The 21,885-nt window shown below is 44.3% G+C and overlaps 1 protein-coding gene across 1 annotated transcript; it reads left to right on the plus strand.

Moving 5' to 3' along the window:
* The first annotated feature begins 13,841 nt into the window (after nt 1–13,841).
* Nucleotides 13,842–19,344, plus strand: LOC120640673 (WD repeat and HMG-box DNA-binding protein 1-like). Its single transcript, XM_039916578.1, has 12 exons — nt 13,842–14,225; nt 14,318–15,429; nt 15,572–15,748; nt 15,859–15,972; nt 16,838–16,942; nt 17,086–17,220; nt 17,310–17,365; nt 17,438–17,543; nt 17,883–17,999; nt 18,075–18,201; nt 18,283–18,413; nt 18,535–19,344. Exons 1-12 carry the CDS (start codon nt 13,928–13,930, stop codon nt 19,087–19,089), a joined length of 3,033 nt encoding a protein of 1,010 aa, XP_039772512.1. The 5' UTR covers nt 13,842–13,927; the 3' UTR covers nt 19,090–19,344.
* The last annotated feature ends 2,541 nt before the right edge of the window (nt 19,345–21,885 follow it).

Here is a 21,885-nt window from a genome sequence, read left to right on the forward strand (position 1 = left end):
AGGGTATAAACAGAATATAATGCACAGGGTAAATCAAGGATGAGGCTAGGGTTTTATTTGCGGAAAGCAAAATTTTGATGCAGGGGTTCATTTAAAAGAAATGATTTTCAAAGCAAGTTTTCTTGTACCAAGTAACACGTAGTGTTGATCCACACATGATCCAAGTTTTAAGTTGCTACCGGACTCCTCATCTGCCGTAGCACACAACACAACTGCCGGACACTTTTCCCAAAACAACTCACGCCAACCCGTCCATTCCTAGAAGAAACACTAATTATGTGACCACACCGTAACTCGCCCAGTACTGTGGGCACGACTATTCGAATAGATTTTAACTCTGCAGAGGTGTGCAACTTTACCCACAAGCAGGGTACCACAGCTCGATCACCGTAGTGTCGGTGCAGATCTCAACAAAGCCATTACCCACCTTAGCTAGACCTGACTAGCCATCACGGGATCCAACAAGGGGTCATTGACCTATCACAGAGGTTTTAACCGGGGCATAAGTCACACAGAGCTAATCCCTTCTCCTTGATCACCCGTTGCTCTCAGCTCTCCTGATGGCTATCAGACTAACTAGTGGGGTTTATACTAAGCCGTTGCCTATTCAACAGTTGAGTGGTTTGCACGATAGTGGAGTTAGGTGAGATGATACATCAACTCGATCCTTAGTAGTGACAAGATGGATATCTCCCTTCCTTGCTCTGCCACACAGGCACGAGCAACCCATTCGGCAATTCACACAGAAGTGCCATCCATCTCGTCTAATCTCATCTTTCGAAATCCCACATTTTCCCCTTCCCACACACTCACACATTTTCCTTTTATAAAACAAGTTGTATTGTGTTTAAGGTCCTAAGCGTTCTAGCGGCGATTAACGTCCAAACATATTCAGACATTAATCTAGGTGGTCAAGGAATGGTTATAACAAATCAAGGGGTGGCTATCCAACCATGTTTTCAGCAGGCAAAACATATGCAGTTTTATAAAACAGGCCAATAGGTTGCTTTTATAAAAATTAGGACAAAATATGCATCAAAGGATGGGATTGAACTTGCCGTCTTCAAAGCCTTCCGGGAAGTCCTGCTCGAGGTACTGTCCTTCGGGTTCGGGGTCGCGGAACTGGTCCTCGTTCGCTTGCATGCAGTACTATTCATCGACGGGTTCTCCCTCGTTCACACCGTGATCTATGACGCACACAAGCAAGCACACAATCAGGAAAAAGAAATAAAAGTTTTATCGTTGAGCTCGAATCGGAAACAATTGAGATATGGAGATAGGAGTAATATTTTTGGGCGGTTTCCTAATGACACGGCCAAAATTATGTTAGGTTTGGCGTGGTAAAGTTTCAGGTCGATTGGAGATTGTTTGGCGCATAAAATGATAAGTTAACGGAGTGTTTAGGGTCTAAACAAGGATCCAGGGACTTGTTTGTAATTAGTAAAAGGACCTGATTAGAATTCTGGGGAGTGTTTGGGTTATTCTGGAAAAGGTAGGGGTTTATTTAGAATTAAGTTTATATGGTGGAAGGGTTAATTTTGAAATATAATAAAAGAGGGGGTTTCTTTTGCAAAATGGTTAGAAATGGGGAGGGACTCTTTAGGAAATAGAGAGAAGGGGAGGGGCCAAGGGCAAATCTGCCCTCTTCTCCTACCTTCCGACTGGGAAACAGGGGAGGGGGAGGCAAGGTGCCGGCGGCGGCCAATCCGGCCGTCTTGAGCTCCGGCGACGGCCGTGGAGGGGGGGGGAGGAAGAGGGAGGCGAGAGGATTTGATTCCCCCGCTCACCTTGGAGTGGGACGCGGCGAGAAGGCAGGTGTAAGGATCACCGGGGTGTCCGACCCTAGAGGTTCAAACTACTTGCATAAGATAAACCTAACACATCCTACACATGCTAGTTATGACTAAGGTTTATCTATGCTACCCTCTACTTACCCCTAAAAACTTGCAACCTATAGCCAATCCTAATCAAACTAACTAGGAAAGTAAAGTCATGCAAGATAGAGTAAATGCGGAAACATAATACAGTAAGCAAAGAGGTAAGTGCAAGAGGGATGCAAACTCCCGAGTAGACACGGTCATGTAACGTGGTTCGGCACAAACGCCTACGTCCACGGGACACCGAGGCTCTTCCGATCACCGTCTTGCACTACGCCACCAAGGCGATGCCGGCAAGCAAAGGCAAGTGTCCACAAGACACCGAGTCTCGTGCACCGCCACCGTCTCTCTCGGTCACCCGGCCGAAATCCACTACGGAGCTTCTCCACCAAGGAGGGGGTCTCCTCTTCCCCCGCACAAAGCGTCGTTGCCACTCCACACCAAGTCGGAGGATCACACGACGGATCACAAGGATTGCTTGCCGCAGCAAGACTTCTCTCAAGGGAGCTCTCGCAAGAACTAATCCCTATTACAAGCACTAAGCACTCTCACAAGTGTGCTTAAGCCTATATGATGTAAAATGAAGTTCTAAGGTGGTTGGAGATGATCTTTGGCTCTTGTATACTTCCTTGGTCTCTAGCACACTTCAAATGGCCGGGGTGAGGCGTATATATAGGCCACCAAGTCTTGTAGCCGTTGCTCCAATGGTCAGCTGAAAATCTGCGTATCACCGGAAGAACCGATGCCTCTGGCGGGGTAGCGTCGGTTCTTCCAGTCACTCATAGACTGAAGTAGCCGTTGAACTTCTGACAGCTGACGCGGTGATCACCGGTTGAATCGATGCTTTGTACTGATGCATCACCGGTTCATCCGGTGCTTAAGAGTCTTCTTCTAGGCGCTGACATCATTGCACCGACGCAATACTCCGATGCACCGTCGGTTGAACCGGTGCTGAAGAATCTTCTCCTGGGCTCTTGACATCGTCTCTGGAACATAGGACGCTCAATGCACCGATGCCCCTTTTTGACCCGTCGGTTCATCCGGTGCCCATAAGCTGACTTGGCTTTGATTCCCTTCTGCCATGGCGTCGGTTCTTCCGACAACCATCGGATGCACCGATGCTTCATGCGGAACCCCCGTAGGGGCGGCCCTTCGGGCCTTACTATGCCTATCTTCTCTTTCTCTTTGTCATCACTTGAACCTAAAAGCCTGAGAATGGTCATCTTAACAATCATGTTAGTCCAAGTGTTGTATTGTCATTCGATCACCAAAATCACTCGAAATGGCATAAATGGTGCCATGTTCGTTACAGCAGGGCAACGGCGGGGGCGGCAGCCGGAGAAGTCGTGCGTGGTGCCGGCACTAGAGGCAGGGAGGTGCTGGGCTGGGCGGAGCTACGGGTTGTGGGGGCGCCAGGGGTGCTCCTCGGCCCCTTTTATAGGCGTCCGAGGCGGTGGAGGGCGGGGTGCGTCGGTGGCGGCCCGGCGGGCTTCATGGTCGGCTTTAATGGCGGTGGGGGCGAGCTGCTGTGCTGCTCGGCATCGCGGAGCGGTGGCGCGGGCGACGAGGTCGGCACGGGGTGACGCGACAGCTCGGGCAGGTGGCGAGCGGGGCAGGCGGCGCTGTGCAGCTTGACGGCGGGCGGCGCGGCGAGTGCACGTGGGAGCAGGGCCTAGCATGCGTGGGCGGGCCCGGGAGCAGTGGCGAGCGGGACCGGGGGCGGCCGGCGTCGAGCCGCAAGCGGCGAGCGGCACGGCGGGCGGCACGGGGTGACGCGACAGCTCGGGCAGGCGGCGAGCGGGGCAGGCGGCGCTGTGCAGCTTGACGGCGGGCGGCGCGGCGAGTGCACGTGGGAGCAGGGCCTGGCATGCGTGGGCGGGCCCGGGAGCAGGGGCGAGCGGGACCGGGGGCGGCCGGCGTCGAGCCGCAAGCGGCGAGCGGCGTGGCGGGGATGGCGGCCGCATGAAACGCGTGCGGCGCGCGGCGTGGGCAGGCGCGCGGGCAGTCAGCCGCGGCGTGGCGCGGGCGTCGCGGCTCGGTGCGCCGAGCGCCGCGTTCGTGCGTGCGCGCGTGCGCGTGTGTGTGGGCAGGTCGGGGGCGGGGCGCGCGCGCACACAGGGACGGGGAGCGGCCGGGGTAGCCAGCAGGCGTGCGCGAGCGTGGTCGGGGCGGCGCGGCGAGGGGGCTGCAGCGCGCGGAAGAGGAGAGAGGGAAGGAAGGGAGGAGGAGGAGGAAAAAGAAAAAGAAGGAAAATGGAAAAAGGAAAAAGAGAAAGAAAAGGAAAGATATATATATATATAGATATATATATATATAGAGAGAGAGAGAAAGAGAGAGATGGCGGGGATCGCGGCGGCGACCGCGGCCAGACGCGCACGCGCGCCGGTCGGGCGTGACGCGCGTGATGAGGGCAAACAGGGAGACGGGACAGCGATTGGATGTCGGGACCGGGTTTTTAGGAGATATGGGGATCGGGCGGGGATCGATTTTGAATGGACTGAGCTCAACGATTGAAAAGAGTTTTGAAATTATTTAGCGCGTGATTTGATTTGGTAACTTTTTGGGATGTTACAAACCTACCCCACTTAAAATGAATTTCGTCCTCGAGATTCGGCTGGCTTCTAAACAGGTGGGGATGTTCTTCGAGGAAAACATCTGGGTATTCATTTACTACTGGGACTTCTTCCAAGGACTTTGCTTCCATGCTAAGCACCATTGGGTCAAATCCACTTCCCCGGGTATGGCAGGTCACTTGTACTCCCTCTGGGTTCGTTAGGTGTACCACTTTGTCAGTACAACCTATGAGACCATTGTGTCGGCTTAACCAGTCCATTCCAAGGATCACGTCTATTCCCCTAGACTTAATTGCTACTAGGTCTGCTAGAAATTCTACCCCACTTAAATTGATCCTTACCCGTAGACAACCTAGTTGACACTTGATGTCACATCCAGGCGTCCGGGTTAATAGTGGTGTTTTTAGTAGTACTGTAGGTATATTGTGCTTTTCCACAAAACTTGAGGATATGAACGAGTGTGATGCTCCAGAATCAAATAATACCGTTGCAAGAGCTGAGCTGACTAGATACTCACCGAGCACTACGCCCTGAGCTCCTTGAGCCTCTTGCGCGTTGATGTGGTTGATGCGGGTTCATCCAAATGACTACTGGGGCTGCCTCATCTGCTGACTGTTGTTGTTGATGTTGTTGTTGTTGCGGATGGGCACTCGGTTGGCACCTGACAGAACTGGCCTTGGTCCATTCACAGAGTTGGAGAAGGCTGATGTAGCAGGCTTGTTCTTGGCATATGGGCAGTTAGCAATGAAATGCCCTGTCTCTCAGCAGTTGAAACAGGCCTTACCATTGCTGTTGTTGGTGGTGACCTGGCTTACATTGATTTGCGGGGCCTTCATGGTGTTCTGGCTCCTGAAATGTGTGTTAGAGGCATGTGGGCCTGTCACCTGAGACTGGGTCCTATACCGCATTGGGGCCTGATATCTTGGTGCCATATAGCTGGAATTCCTTAGTTTCTGGAAGCGGTAATGCTGGCGGGCCTTGCTTTCCAGAAACTTACGCTTGTTATCCTTCCTTTCTTCAGTTTTGGCCCTCTCTGTGAGAATAGCCTTGTTCATCAAAGTATTGAAGTCGGGGTAGATCTGAGGGGTAAGCAGGGTCCGAAGTTCGGGGTTCAATCCCTTCTTGAACATGTCCTGCTTCTTTTCATCATCATCCACTTCCTCTGGTGCATATCAGGCCAATTCCATGAACTGATGGGTGTATTCTTCCACCGACATGCTTCCTTGCTGCAGTGCGCGGAACTCATCCGCTTTGTGCTTCATGGTGGCCGAGGGGATATGATAGCGGCGGAACTCCTTCATGAATTCCTTCCAAGTGATGGTGGAAGCATCTTCGGCAGCGGCGCAGTAATTCTCCGACCAGGCTAAGGCAGTCCCGGTGAGTTGGTGGGCTGCCAGGAGAACCTTGTCTCGATCTTGGCATTCAAACGGCTCGAGCTTTCTCTGAATTACACGTAGCCAGTCATCTGCATTCAAGGGGTTGCTGGATCCGTCAAAGGTGGGTGGCTTGGTCCTCAGAAAAGCTGTCAGCTTGTCATTCATGGTTTGCTATCGTGGCCGCTTGTTGACGAGAGCATTGGCCAGTGTTTCCAGTATGAGGGTCTAGTTGTGTATTATCTGTGCCAGGTCCCCGAGGGGTGGTGGTGGTGGCAGTGGCACTTCTCCTTAATTTTCTCCTCTGTTCTGGCTTACTTCCTGTTCTTCTTGAGGAGGGTTCTGTCCATTAGGCTGTACTCCTGCATCAGCGGCTGCAGGGGTCCGGTTGCGGGAGGCCCTCGTACTGCTTTGGGAAGCCATCTGTAGATTGGGTAGAGTCTTTGTGAGATTGGAATTAAGATTACGTGATGTTTAAGTTGTTTAATTCGTATTTTTGAAAAGGCAGAATCTTCCTTCCACCGGAAGCACACAAACAAGCAAACAACAAGTACAACGACTTTATTATTGCAGGAGAGGGTACAACACGGGGACAGGACTAGAACACGTACTACACGTCCGGGTACAGGGTCACACTTAAGGGTACAACTTAAGCCAAAGGGGCTGGGAGGGTACAATACTAGGATGGCGTCGGACACTCTACTCGCGGGGCAAACCTTCTTCCGGGGTGGAGTGTGCGAGTAGTCCTTGCTCGCCGTCCTCTAGGTTTCCGTTTTCCTGGGGTTGCGTAGCAGCTTCTCTTTCAACGGCGGTAGTAGACCTTTCAGGGTTCTCGGGTGGGGCTTGTGGGTTTCCCAAGAGTGGTCCCCATCCTATGACAGGCGTCCCGAGTAGAATATGGTCTTCTCCAATTGCCGGGACTGGTGTTCCACTTCGGGTCCATTCTTGCATACGCCGGTCTCGGGCCTGCCTGAGGCTCTCTTGGGCAACTGCTTCGCTGCTGACAGTGGCTGCGGCTCTTGCCTCGGCTTGGGCTGCCCGGATTTGCTGCAGTCTCACCGCGAGCTTTGCTTGTTCGGCTAGATGGGTCTGTTCCCTCAGAATGTTGGCTTGCTCATCAAAGAGCTGATCCAAAGAGGCTTGGTAAGTAGCCATTTGGTACGGGGGTCTTCTTCATGGCAGCGCCATTCCAGACTTCTCATGCGAGCTTCCCAAACTGGGGTCCTGATGGCCGGCGAGAAGAACCTCATTGGTGTGGGGGCGAGGTGTCTTTCAAAAATCCGGCATAGATAACGGAGCGCCTTCCTGACGGCCAAGGGATAGGTGTCTTGGTGCCTAAACCCTGTGGCGGTCACTCGCCATGGCTGGATGTCGGGGTAGCGGTCACTTCTGGCAATGACCAGGATCACCCTGCAGCAGAGGGTACCATGGTGCTCGTACTCTCTGCTGTAGTACCTTGGACGTTCCGTAACGCCAAGGCTTTCCAGGGCATTGATCAAGAGGCTGGGGAAACCAGGTGCAGCTTGGCAATTGCCCTGGGTCCATCCTTCCTCAGCCATCTGAAAACAAAGATAGGGTGAACAAGCTTGCACAAATATTTGGGTACAAAAGGGGGTAGATGGTATTTATTACAACGTGGTGGGATACAGATTTCAGGGATACATGATTATTAGGATAGGGTTCTAGCTTGGAGTGCTACTCCTATTATGGGGACTCTTCTTCGGTCTGGATAGGGCGTTTCTTTGGGGGAAGACACTGCTCCATCATAACATCTTCGGTCTGAGTACCCTTATCCCAATGGGTCTCTTCGGGTTCTTCTTCTTCTTCTTCTATCCATCCACCTATTCCTCTGCGAGCCTTGTATTCTTGCCATTGGGCTTGGAGAGCGGCTAGGGAATACTCGGCGCGTGCGGCTCTTGTCCGTTGTTCCTCCAGTTCTTGGGTTGCCTTTTCTGCCCTGTGGATTTGGTGCTTCAATTGTGCCGCTTGTTCGCGGTAAAGTTCATCCAGGCCGGTGAGGTAGATGGATAGGTGGGAGTCCGTATCTTCTAGGTCTTCCACTTCTCTTCCAAGTTCTCTCATCCAGGCAATCCATGAGCGTCCTCTTCCTTCAGTAGGCGGGAAAAATCCCATAGAAGTCCGCTGAAGATGATGCTTGTAGATCACACGCAGACGTCGCAGGGCTTTTCGGGCGGCCTTTCAGTAGGTGTCAGGGAAGCGAAAGCCAGTGGTGGAGATGAACCAGGGGTCTACGTCAAGGTAGCGGGTGCTTCTTCCCACGAAAATCATCACGTCGCACCGAAGAGTGCCCCTGGAGTCGTATTCCCGGTAGACATACTCCGGTGGGTCCACCACTCCGATGCGTTTCAGGCTGAGTATCAATAACTTAGGAAGGCCGGGCTCTACGTGGCAGATTCCGCCACTCCATCCATTGTCAGCCATCTGGCCGACCCGGCACGAAAAAGAGGCATTAGTGCCGGGCATGGGCCATGGGTTAGGCACGATGCCCGACACAGCCTGGCACAAAGAATTTATCGGGACTGATAGTGCCGGCCGCGTCGGGTCGGGCCAAAATGGGCTAGTGTTGGGCTAGGGCCGAGTCGGGAATCCTATATATCTTGGGGAAGGTAAAAATCCGCACAAATATAAATCCAGCAGCAATAAATCAAGCGGGACGGCTGGCCGGGGGTTTGGAAAAAGAAAGACACGTGCCCGCACGTGACTTGCAATTGCGTACCTGCATGCAGGATGAATGATTTATCAACCGGACATTTAAATGACCGTTACTTTCAAACCATATGTCCAATTTAAATTCCGTTTGAACCATGTGCTGTTTAGAATCAATGCAACAAAATGAGATCCAATTTGTCTATTTTATTTACTTTTTAAGTAACTCGACAAATCAGATGTACCATTTATTTATACCATTTCAATATTATTACATAAAATGTTGAACTAGTTTACTTGAAATGTTAAACTTGACTTACAAGAATATTGAATCTATTATTTAACACCGAATGCATGCTGCAACCTAGTATCTTTAACAAAAGTAATGGATTCAATAATACAAATGAAAAAAAAGAGAAAGGCATATACCATATGTCGTGTCTTCATCAATAAAAGGCAGGAGATAGATCTGCATGCTCGCGCTCTGTTGTGATTAGTAGGGGTGGTAAACGGCCAAAGATTTTGAACTAGAAAATCTAAGGACCGGGCTCTAATTTTATATATTTTAAGTTAAATAATTTAAGAGTCTTGTTAGACTGTGAAGAGGCCACTAGGACTATGACCCATTACCATCCTAGTTGTGATGTTTCGACACGTTTAAACAATGGTTGGCAGAAGTGGGCTGTGGTGGAGTGGGCTGTGTTGGGCTGTGCGATATGTTGCTTACGCATCTTCCGGAATGTGTATAGGAGCTCTCGGGCCGGGCGGCCCATTTGGAAATCTATAGCCAGGCTCCGCAGCAAAGCCAATCACGCCGAAAAGTTCCCCGCCACCAGGTAAATCTATTTGTCGCGCGCGCTGCCAGAATACGACCTGTCGCAGAAGAGCAGACGTGCGCGGGTCATGCATACAGCCCACAGGACGCAGGTCCACTCTTGCCTGCATGTGTACGGCCCACGGATATAAACGCGATCTTTTTTTTCATTGGCTGGTATCTGGTTCTTTCTTTCTTCCTCCTCACTGCTCGGAAAGGATATACATCAAGCGCTATAAATGATGGATCCATCGCCTGAAACATTCTGGTGTGATTGGTGTGTAAATTGGGCCCATTATCTTTTTCCACCTGTTGTTACGCGGCCCAAGGTAAGATTAAACTATCAATTTGAGTGGAAGGCTGCTGATACTTTTGTGGAAGGTTGTTGCGCTATAAATGTAAAGTTGCTGCTGCTCGTGGAGGGTTGTAAGACTGTTGCTACTTTTAATGGTGACAACCAGATCTTACTACTTTCTCGTTACGATTTTTCTACTTTTTCTTCTTCCGTTGCTAGTTTTATTTTCTCCGCTCTACTTCTCTTTCATTGCACTTACTCTTCTATCCATTCTTACAATTCTTTTTAGTCTTTTTATTTTATTATTTTATTTTTTCTCCTCTTATTTACTTACTTATTTCCTCTTCTATTCCTAAGAAGATGTTTTCTCTATTTTATAACCATATCATTCTCTCCTCTTTTCTTGCATGTTCACAAATTCATAATTGACTCTTTAGAAAAAAAATGTGTGTCTCACACGTTCTTTATTTTTTTATTCTCTTTCATGTTTTCTTTTACATTCTTTTTCCTTCCACTTTTCCTTCCATATTTTTCTTTCATTTTTTCTTCCATTATTTTTTTCTCCCTTTTAACATATTTTTTCTTCTTTCTGCTTTTCATTTTTTCTTCCATTATTTTTTTCTCCCTTTTAACATATTTTTTCTTCTTTCTGCTTTTTTGTACTTTTGTTTTCAGTTTTTCACCCTTGAATTTTATGTTGTCTGCTTCCGTCAGTAAGAATAAATTTTTTTTTGTAGATTAAATTGTTCCATGGTGCTTACTCATTTGTTCACTTGATAGATTAAATTTGTTCTGTGTGTCGATTCATTTGCTCGTGATTCATTTTTTATATCTATCCTATACAATCAAATGTGTGAGATGTATAATAGTTTGTTCATTATACATTATTATGTGTTTGTTCTATTTAGTTTTTTTGTTCATAAAATAATTATTTGTTCCCATGTTCTGAAATTAATTATTTAGTTCTGAAGATCTTGTCAAAGAAAGATAATGGTACAATTCAAATCTACGACAAGAAATATAATGGTGCAATCCAAATTTAATTTGGATGCGCGGTTTAATAGTTATAACTTTTTTTTTAATTTGCATGCATAGAGATAAAGTCATCTTTGTTTATTTTTTTATATACATGCGTAGAATCTCTGTCCTATTTAGCTGACAATAAGCATGTACCAAATTTTTTATTCGTGATTTTTGTACTATTATTTGTTCGTCGGGTTTAACATTTTGTTCCCGAAGAGATATGTACTTGTTCGCAGTAGTCCATACGTTGAGCTTTATCAAAATAATATTTAAAAAATAAAATTCTCGAAATATAGTCAAGTATGATCTTGTTTTGAGGATCTTGACGAAAAAAATATAATGCTGCAATCGAAATTTAATTTGGATATTCTCTCTAGGATATATGGATTTTTTTTGTTTCAAACATGTTTGCATGTGGATGATGTCATTGCTTTGTTTTATCTGCATGCGTATACATATATTTTCCTCTCTCCATACACAAACAGTCAGAACTTTTGATTGGAGAAATGTGGCCCACGCTTCTTCAGGCGATGGTGGGACAATGTATCGCCTTAAGTGATGTACAACTGCCCCCTCACTGCTACGCTGGCTTGACTTCGTGATTTCGGAGGCTCATTAAGAAAGCGCGGCCCATGTTAGTGTTTAATAACATCCCAAAAGTGTTTAAAAGTTTAAACATTTTTCTCCAATGGAACAAGTTTAAAAGTTCCAATGGAACATTTTTCTCCAGAACATTCTGAAATGTTTTTTTTGATAATTTATCAATAAACATTGTGACTTGTTCTAATTCAACAATTTGAAATGTTTCACAAAATACCTTGAGAACTTTTTGAATTCTGGAACATTCTACAAAGTTCCAACGAACATCCCGAAATGTTTTCAAATGTTTTATTGGATGTTCTGGAACAAACATTTTCAGAATATTTAAAATATTTTTTTAAAATAGTTCAAATGTTTAGAAACATTTCAAATAGTTCAAATGGAACATTCAAATATGTTCCCGAACTTTTTAAAATGTTCATGAATATTTTTTTCTCAAGAACATTCTACAAATTTAAAGGCGATGAAATCCAAAATAAAATCTTAACAACATGAAACCCGTGCTATGAAGCCCACAAGAGAGGCCAAAAAAAATATTTAAGTCCTCAGCACACGAGAGAGAAGCCCGTAATATTTAAGAACAAGCGAAACAAAAAGAAAAAAAATTAACGCCTTCAGCCCAACAAGCTTCATGAAGCCTAACAAGAAAAATATTTTCGTTTGCTGCGGAGGCGCGCGCATTGCGCCCGCCCGTGCGCCTGCCGCCAGCCTGGCGCGCGCGGCTTCTGCGATAGAAACAGTTGAAGTCGCAGAATGCGATGGATAGAAATAGGGGTGCGGTTGTATGTCACTTAAGGCGATGCATGTCCATCATCGCCTGAAAATCCGGTTGTATATGTAGTGGGCCGCATTTCAGCCCAATAAATCTGACCGTTTGCGTATAAAAAGAGAAAAGACATGTCTATGCATACAGATAAGATAAAACAATGACATCATTTATTTGCAAGTATAGTTGAAACAAGAAAAATCCATAAGTTTCAGAGGAAATATCCAAATTAAATTTTGACTGCAGCATCATATTTCTTGCGTCAAGATCTTCAAAACAAGACCACACTTGACTATATTTGAAGAATTTTATTTTTTTAAACATTTTTTTTGATAAAGCTGGAACGTATAGACTACAGTGAACAAATATATATCTCTTTGTGAACAAAATATTAAACCCGATGAACAAATAATAGTACACTATGGAACATTGAACAAAAAAATTGGGGATGCATGTGTCAGATAAATAACAAAGAGATTCTGTGCATGCATATAAAAAAGGCAACAAAGATGACATCATCTATATGCATGTAAATTTTAATCTAATAAAAATTATTACTGTTAAACCATATATCTAAATTAAATTTAGATTGCACCATTATATTTCTTGTCATAAATTTGATTGTACCATTATGATTCTATGACAAGATTTTCATAACTAAATAAATAATTTCGGGTTCCGAGAATGAATAATTATTTTTACAAACAAAAAATTAAATATAGCAAACACTCAATAACGTACAAAGAACAAAATATAATACATCACGAATATTTAATTGTATAGGATAGATATGAAAAATGAATATCACAAACAAGTGAGTTAACATCACGGAATAATTTAATCTACAAAGCGAACAAATTTATCAACATCACAGAACAATTTAATCTCTAAAACAAACAATTTAATTTTATTGGCGGAAGAAGTCAACGTAAAATTCAACGAAGAAAACTGAAAACAAAAATGGGAAAAGAAGAAAGAAGAAAAATATGTTAAAAAGAGAAAAATAACAAAAGACAAAAAAATAAAATAAAAATACGGAAGGAAAAAAATGAATTTGTGTATATACGGAAAACGAAAAAGAATGAAATGGGTTATAAAATAGTGAAAACATGTACTTAGAAATAGAAGAAAAATAAGTAAGCAAATAAAAAGAAAAAGAAAAAAATAAAATAAGACTAAAAAGATTTGTACAATAGATAAAAGAGAAAGTGTGTGACAAAAGGGGAAAATGGATGGGAGAAACCAAACTATTACTCGATGGAAAAAAGTGTTGAAAAAATAAAACAAGAAATAACAAGACTACATATTTCCTTCTTACATGTAACGCGTGATGGCATTCCAGCTTCGTGTGTGCGTAGCACATCAACTAGTGGCATGTAGCATAGAGACATTCCAGCTCCATGTGTGTGTAGCACATCAACTAGCAGTATGTAGTAGAGAGATGTGGGACTTTGAGCTAGCACCTTGGGCCACGAGAAAAAAAAGAGAAAAACGCACGGCAACCAGTGCAAATATGATAATGGGCCGAATTTGCCAAATGATACACGCGCAGATTTTTTTCAGGCGATGGCTTATCGTTTTGTAGCGCGTGTGATATATAGCCTCCGCCTAGAAATAGGGGTGGTAAATGGTCCAATATTTTGAACTAGAAAATTTAAAAACCCGACCCTAAAAGAACCGGACTCTAATCATATATATAATTTTGAGCTACAAAATTTAAAAGTGTTGTTAGGCTGTGAAAAGCCACTTGGGCCATAACCGCGCCCCCCCCCCCCCCCCCCCCCGGTCTGCCTCCCTCGTCCCGCCGAAACCACCTTTCCCGCGCAAATCGACCGCCATTCTTTTCCAGTGGCGGGAACACTTTCTTTTTCCCAATCTCGCAAATCCATTCCCATTCTCCCCAACACGACCAAGAAATCCTCCGAGCCGAAGGACCGCCATGAAAGGGCGCGCGGTGAAGCTCCGTGAGGCGCACAAGTCAGGCTCGCCGGCTCTCTGCTCCGCCGCGTGGGGCCCCTGCGGGCGACATGTCGTCACCGCGTCCGCCGCCGACACCGCCGTCCTGGTCCACGACGCCGCCGCGTTGCTCGCCGGCGGCCGTGTCTCGGGTTTGGCGCCGTTGGCCACGATGCGGCTCCACAAGGACGGCGTCACTGCTGTCGCGGTCGCGCCGGGCCCCGGAGGCTCGCTGGCATCCGGATCCATCGACCACTCCGTCAAGTTCTACACCTTTCCAGGTTCGTGGATCCCACCGCCCTGATGCGAGCATCCCGTTCGAGTCTTTCTGTTTGTTTTTCAACGTAAGATTTGTGAGGCTTTTTCGCTGCAGAGGGAGAATTCTTGAGCAATGTCGCCCGATTCACCCTTCCTATCCGGTCACTTTCGTTCAACAAGAAGGGGACCCTGCTGGCGGCCGCAGGCGACGACGATGGCATCAAGCTGATTGCGACAATCGACAACACCATCTCCAAGGTGCTCAAAGGCCATAAGGGCTCCGTCACCGGGCTGGATTTCGACCCCAGGAACGATTACCTGGCTTCTGTGGACAGCTTCGGCACTGTCATTTATTGGGATCTTTGCACCGGCAATGTGGCCCGTACCTTAACCCGCGTCGCTCCCACATTCCATTCGGATAATTCGGTCAGGAATGTCCTGTGTTGGAGCCCTGATGGGCAGACCCTTGCTGTTCCCGGGTTGAGGAACAATGTGGTGCTGTATGATAGGGACACGGGCGAGGAGGTGTCCACACTGAAAGGAGATCATGAGCAGCCAGTGTGCAGCCTATGCTGGTCTCCTAATGGGAGATACCTGGCCAGTGCTGGCCTGGATAGGCAGGTGCTCGTCTGGGATGTGAAGTCAAAGCAGGACATTGAGAGACAGAAGTTTGATGAGAGGATATGCTGCTTGGCCTGGAAACCAGATGGAAATTCTTTACTTATGATTGATGTCATGGGCAGGTTTGGCATTTGGGAATCAGTCATACCTTCAACTATGAAGTCACCTACTGAGGGTATACCAGACTTCAAGTCCACTAAAGTTTCTTTGTTTGATGATGATGATGACATTGATGATGATGATGAGAAGCCGTGTACCTCTGGTGGCTTGGAGGATGATATTGATGAAAGTCTTTGTGATTCAACTCTTTTCAGCCACAAGAGACTGAAGAGGAAGTCCGCATTTAATGGAGACAGTGAAGATGAGGATTTAATTCATCAATTGGAATCATCCAAAAGAATGAAAGATAAGCATAAAGATACAAAGGAAGATGCTGGGAAGGCAAGAGGTGATTCTGCAACTTCAGGGAGGCTTGTTAATGAAAGAATGCAAGCTGCCTTCCAGCCTGGATCAACACCGCCTCAGCCTGGCATGCGAAATTTCCTCGCCTACAATATGCTGGGTAGTATCACTACCATTGAAAATGAGGGGCATTCGCATGTAGAGGTAAGATGTGCTGCTACCTGTTGGCTGTTGCATCATAGCCAATTGTATGAACTCTCTTGATTGCACCTTGCATATGCGAAAGAATCTGATGGCATTTCTGTTCTTCCTTATTAAGTTCAATAATTGCATGTGCATTTTCCAGGTTGACTTTCATGACACAGGAAGGGGCCCTAGAGTTCCTTCCATGACGGACTATTTTGGTTTCACAATGGCTGCACTGAACGAATCAGGAAGTGTCTTTGCAAATCCATGCAAAGGTGACAAGAATATGAGCACTCTAATGTACCGCCCTTTTGATAGCTGGGCTGGTAACAGTGAGGTATGTTACTTACAAGTTGTACTCGTTATACAAGTTCAACAAATGGCAATCTTAAATTTTACAGCTGTCTACGATTATTGATACAAAAGTGATTTTTATGTTCAAATTAGTGGTCAATGAGATTTGAGGGAGAAGAAGTGAAGGCTGTGGCTCTTGGTGCTGGGTGGGTTGCTGCAGTCACAAGCCTAAATTTTTTGCGCATTTTCACAGAAGGAGGCTTGCAGGTTATATTAAGTTTCCTGCAATTTACATTTTAAATATATTTTTATTTATCTAGTCTTATTCTTGTCTGGGATTTAGCGAATAGCTTTTTTACGAAAGGAAGCTGCCTCCGTTTTAAATTAATTTCATGTTCACAGCTTCCACCTGGAGTCTTTTTTTTCCCTTCAAGGAGAGTTGTGTATCATTACATTAAGAAGAAAAAAGGGATAAGAACTTACAACACATACCCGCTTATATCTCCGTAAGGCTGAAATTTTGACAGGTATTAAATTGCTAATAACAATTTGTTTTACACCACTCTTCATTCTCACTCAAAGACCACAACCAAAACGTAAAAGGAAAAGAAACGAACCAGTCCACTGATAATGAAAGTTGAGTACTCTGTTGGTCTGACTGGTATCTAACGTTTTCTTTTACTTGAAAACTGATGAGGAAATACAATTGCTGTAGATCGTATAGAGTTATTGTAGTCTTGAAGATGCTGTGCATGTCAGGTAGAGGAGGGCAATAGTTGGCTAAGCAGGCTAAAAGAGGGGTACGATCAATTTAAGATTCTGAGTAAGACAGTTGTATAAGATATGATAGAATGCAAGCTCAAGTAGAGGTCAATGTAGTAGTCGTAGGAGGGTTAAGTCATATACATTACCAAAAGAGGTCAAGATATACACAAGAAATGGAAAAATACATCTCCATTTTTACAGTTGGTATCCCCAGTACTCCTTATTTCTATTTTCTACTGTCACTCAATGTATCTAATTGTCAACCTGCATTCTGGTCACATCCTTAGTCGCCATGCATCTGACCCTATCTCTTATGGAAGACAAAACAGCATCACAACGCTAACCAAACAAATTTGCTTTTCCGCAGGTGCATATCCTATCAGTTAGTGGCCCAGTTGTTACGGCAGCAGGTCATGGGGATCAGCTAGCTATTGTATCTCATGCTTCCGATTGTCTGCCCTCAGGAGATCAGGTATTTGCCACTTGTCAGCATCTTAATTTGTCATAGTGATAAGGATAGAGATTAAGTAGTGACCTATACATTTAGTCAATACATTTTGTTCAGGACTGAAATGATGCTGTAACTGACTAAATATTTGTGACTTGTATTGACAGGTGCTGGATGTTAAGGTATTCAACATATCTGAAAGAGCACAAACATTTTCTGGCCGCCTTCTTTTGACTCCATCGTCCCAATTATCCTGGTTTGGATTCAGTGATAATGGTCAACTTAGTTCATATGATTCCAAGGTGTGTATGATCTATGAGTATATTATTGTTGAACATAGCTTGAGTGATATCAATATTAAGGATGTTCTAATGAACAACAAAATTTCCAGGGAATACTAAGGGTCTTTTCCAGTCAGTTTGGCGGAAGTTGGCTTCCAGTATTTAGGTATTGAATATTCCTCCTGTACTGGATAAACACTTTGCTAAAGCACAGTAAATCACTCTTATTTAATTTCAGTTCGGTCAAGGCAAGAAAATCTGAAGATGAAAGCCATTGGGTGGTAGGTCTGGATGCTAATAATGTATTTTGCATTCTATGCAAACAACCTCAGTCTTACCCACAGGTATGATTTGTATCTTTTCGGCTACTTTCTTATTCGTGGAACTTTCAATTACACATAGTTCCAGCAAGCAGCAAAAGGTTTTAGGTATGTAAACTGTAAGGTTGAAACTTAGTAATGGAATGGCAAGAGTTTAGTTTGAATGCCTTTGTTATGCTTATTTTGAGGAGCCATGCTAATTCTGCAAAAAGAAAATTGTAGACTCTTATCTTTCTCTTTCCTCTTGAAAACTGAAGAATAATGTAATGCTTAAATATTTGTTGGAAGCTTGGACAATAACTAATTGTCAGTTTGCTCACTGCAAATTGGTTTGCTCTTCGACTTATCTTCTCCTGATCTTAGGTGATGCCCAAGCCTGTGCTAACCATACTCGAGCTGTCATTTCCCATTGCTTCATCTGACCTTGGTGCTAATAGTTTGGAAAATGAGTTCATGATGAGGAAGCTACATCTGTCACAGGTTTTTACTGTTCCTTTCCAGTACTGGGTTTTCTATGTTCTGTGATCTGGTGATTAAAATTGCTGTTTATCTCAGACTCGAAACAAGATTGATGAAATGGCTGCATTGGGTCTGGACACAACTGCATATGACGATGAAGAATTCAACTTGGAGGCAGGACTTGACCGGTGCATTTTGAGGCTCATATCTAGCTGCTGCAGTGGTACCTGACTTCAACTAAAGAGATTCACAAATCACTGCTAATTTTTGCTTTTTATATTCTTATGTTTTTGTTTTCCCAAAGGTGATAAGCTTATTCGAGCTACTGAGTTTGCAAAATTATTGACACTAGAGAAGTCAATGAAGGGAGCACTAACACTAGTTACGCGCTTGAAACTTCCCATGCTGCAAGAGAAGTTCAGCGCCATACTTGAGGTGAAAGCTACACACCTTAATTTTCTACTTAGTTGAAACAATCTATTTTTAAAACATGATTCGTGTGCTTTCTATAACACCTTGTTGAGTTCGACTGATGGTTATGAATATCATGTTTCAGGAGAGGATGTTAAACGATAGAAAAATAGCTGAGGCAGCAAGTTTTTGCTCCAATGCTACAATCACAAGGAACCCAGCAGTGTTGACCACTCACGCAACTGTACCAACTAAGTTTGTGCAAAATGGAAACAGTTCATTGGAATCTTCATTACCCATTCAGAGTCTTGGCAATCAAGAAAGCAGTTTGATTGAACTAAAGAAGCCAGAAGGAGAACAGGCGAGAGGAATTAACAAAAGCTCCCTTAAAGTTTCACCTGCCTTTACTCCATTGGCCAAAGTACCCAAAAGTAATGAAACAAAGAAAGACAGCATTGGAGCATCAAATGCATCTGTAGTCGATCAGAACAAAAAAGGAGGCATTGATGGGGCAAAAAAGATGAGCACTGAAGACTGCGATCGAACAGAGCCTCAGCGACCAATTAACCCTTTTTCAAAATCATCAGCCAGCAAAGAGCACTCACCATCCCTATTGGATTCCATAAAAAGGATGAAGGTTGAAACTGAAAAGGTTGAAAAACCTAGTAGCAAGGTGAAAGTGCAGGTTCAAAAAAAATAAGGTGAAAGTGTAAACTGTTTTTGAGTATGCAAGTCATGGAATACAGGAGGGCAACACACTTTTTGAAATCTATTTATACTAACATCTGTACTACTTAGATTTTTCAGTTTTACTGTAGTAGCTTAGGTAACCACTGGGCCATTTACATTCTAAATTTGTTTTTAATGGCTTCTGAACTTAGTCTGTTGTTGGGGTATTTGGTTCAAGATTGTGTAATATATTACCCCTATTTACGAAATAGGTTTCTTGATAGCATTTTTCTGTTGTATATCCTGTCCTGTTGAGATGGATATTTGCTACCCATCTCTTCGGGCGCCTCTACCACGAGGCCAAGCGGCGGCGGCGGCCTGCGACCCGGCCAGGTTCGTCTCCGTCCCGGTGGACCCTGGCGAGCACCGGCAGCTGCTCGCCGTCACGGCCGGGGCGGCGGGCCGCGTGGTCCGGCGGCCATGTCAATGCCGTGCGAGGACAGAGGACTGCCCCAGGGTGTTCTGCGGCGCCGGCATGCCCTGCCACGGCATGGTGCTCACCAGCAGGCCGTGCCGAGGGGAGTTTTTCCCCTGCAACCCCTCCACCAGCGGCGTCCTCCGCCTCCCGCCATGGTACTTCTCAGCGCCGCCGCCGCCGGGAGGCACAAGGGCGTGCTGCTCGAGCTCGTCAGGGCGCAGCCGCCGTGCTGCTCCAGTTCCAGTGCAGCGTGTTCAATAATTATTAGGTTGAATTAGAGTCAAGCCACCCCGAACCATCTTCGCCCGTGATGGATGTGGAATTTGTAGCATAGGCGATGTACAGCCGCCCTGCAACTAGTAATCTTGCCGGAAGAAAAATAGATAACAGATGCACGTATGCAGGTGGAGACAAATTGACGATATCAATATCACTTGTATACAAGAGTTCATATTAAAAGTATAGATAAATCTTAAATTGTGCATCCAAATTAAATTGTGTATATTTTTTATGACAAGATTTTTAAAATAAGACCACACCACACTTGTCTATATTTAGATGATATTTTAAAAACAACTTTAATAATAAATAATTAGTTTTGGAAACAAGCATTTTAACAAATATTTATTTTAGAAATTAAATGAAAAATTAGGAAGGAAAATAAAACAAACAAGAAGAAAAGAAATAAAGAAATAGATTATCTACACGCGTCACCACTAATGTATAAGTGAAAAATCAATTTACGTCGCTGGATAATATATCTACAATAAAATAAATTAGTATATGCATGAATATTCTTTGGTATAAAGGTGTATAATATGAATTATAAAAAATACAACTGCAACCAAAAATAAAGAAGAAATAAAGAGGAACAAACAATAATATAAATATAACAAAGGAAAAATGGAAAGGAAAAGATCAATTGGTAGGAAAGAACAAAAGTAAGAAAGAAAAATAGAAAAATAAAAGTAAGGATGGAAAATATCCAACTCAGCATTAGCAAGGAAAAGAAATTACAAGAGAAAACATAATGTAGTCTTATCAGTATCCACCCACCAGCAAACTTGTATGTGCACTTTTTTTCAAAAATATATATTAATGGGCTAAAAGCTGCAAACTGACGCTGCATACGGTATAACGGCTAAGGTCAGTCTCAGTGGGAGTTTCATGGGCACAGTTACCTAGACTGAGAACTAGATAACTATGCCAGATAGATTTTATGATGATGAAACTCTCCTCACATCTCATGAAACTCTGTCATTCTATCTCCTTACCATATCAGTAAAATTAATAATATTTAATATAATAAAATCCTCCATGAAACCTCATTGAGATTGGTCTAATTATTTATTTTGACTCACGAGCACACTTCAGGTAATTATTTAGAGCCGCGCCCGATTAGCCACGTACTTCGCCGACTGTCTTCCTCAATTTCACATGTATACGAGCCTGACTTTCCCCACGATGGTGAGGAAGCTCAAAAGGTAAGTTGCAGACCAGTCTTAATACATAGTTTTATTGAGCAAAAACTAGGTAACTAAGCTTATGTGTTATGGTGATAAAATTCCACTCAAAGCAAGTATAATAACTGGATGAGAGCCCGTATAACAGTATAGGATCTTCGTGGAAGAAAGAGGGGATACTGTTAGAAGTAAAACGAATGGAATGGTTGGATGTATTGATTGATGGTTTAGACCACTTCTTATATATGTATAAGAGGGAAAGAGTGCCTATTCTTGAAGGGACATGCCCCTTCGTGAATTGGCCCTTTCGAGAAAGGTAACCGTCTAATGACTAAACTAATTAACTATTATAGAAATTGATCACTAATACTAATTTCTTCATAACACTCCCCCTTGATCAATTTTCTTCTTCTTTGTAATCAATTTGATCTTCTTGTGGTCTTGTAATCAATCAAATAACTCCTTGAAAACCCAATGGGAAAATCAGGAGATGTGATATATATAACTCCCCCAAAAACCCTTTCAGGAAAAAAGTGAGGAGAATCTTTGGAAAACCCTGTGGGAAAAACCAAAGTAAAATTGGGTATACTAGGCAAAACTCCTTCAAACCCAGTGGGGAAATAAGGAGAAACACCATAGTATACAATAACCAATGTCAGTAGACCCTTTAGATAACCCAAAGTCTTAGTCTAATAACACCTTGACCCTATGGTCAATATGCTTCAAATATCATCTTCTAAAACCTCAGTGGGGAAAACTAGATGATATAGCATATAACTTTATGTTGACATTGCCTCATCAAAAACTTTATATGAGAAACCTCAATAAGAAAAACTCACATAAAGAAAAGAGTACAATGTATCATATGTCTCAATATCATCCACCA

The sequence above is a fragment of the Panicum virgatum genome, chromosome 7K, assembly GCF_016808335.1.
Source record: "Panicum virgatum strain AP13 chromosome 7K, P.virgatum_v5, whole genome shotgun sequence".
Taxonomy (NCBI): domain Eukaryota; kingdom Viridiplantae; phylum Streptophyta; class Magnoliopsida; order Poales; family Poaceae; genus Panicum; species Panicum virgatum.

Coding starts and splice junctions, on each gene's coding strand:
- LOC120640673 (XM_039916578.1), top strand. CDS start 13,928: ATGAAAGGGCGCGCGGTGAAGCTCCGTGAGGCGCACAAGTCAGGCTCG. Junction 15,749..15,858: donor GCTGGGCTGGTAACAGTGAG/GTATGTTACTTA, acceptor TGTTCAAATTAG/TGGTCAATGAGATTTGAGGG. Junction 18,202..18,282: donor CATATCTAGCTGCTGCAGTG/GTACCTGACTTC, acceptor GTTTTCCCAAAG/GTGATAAGCTTATTCGAGCT.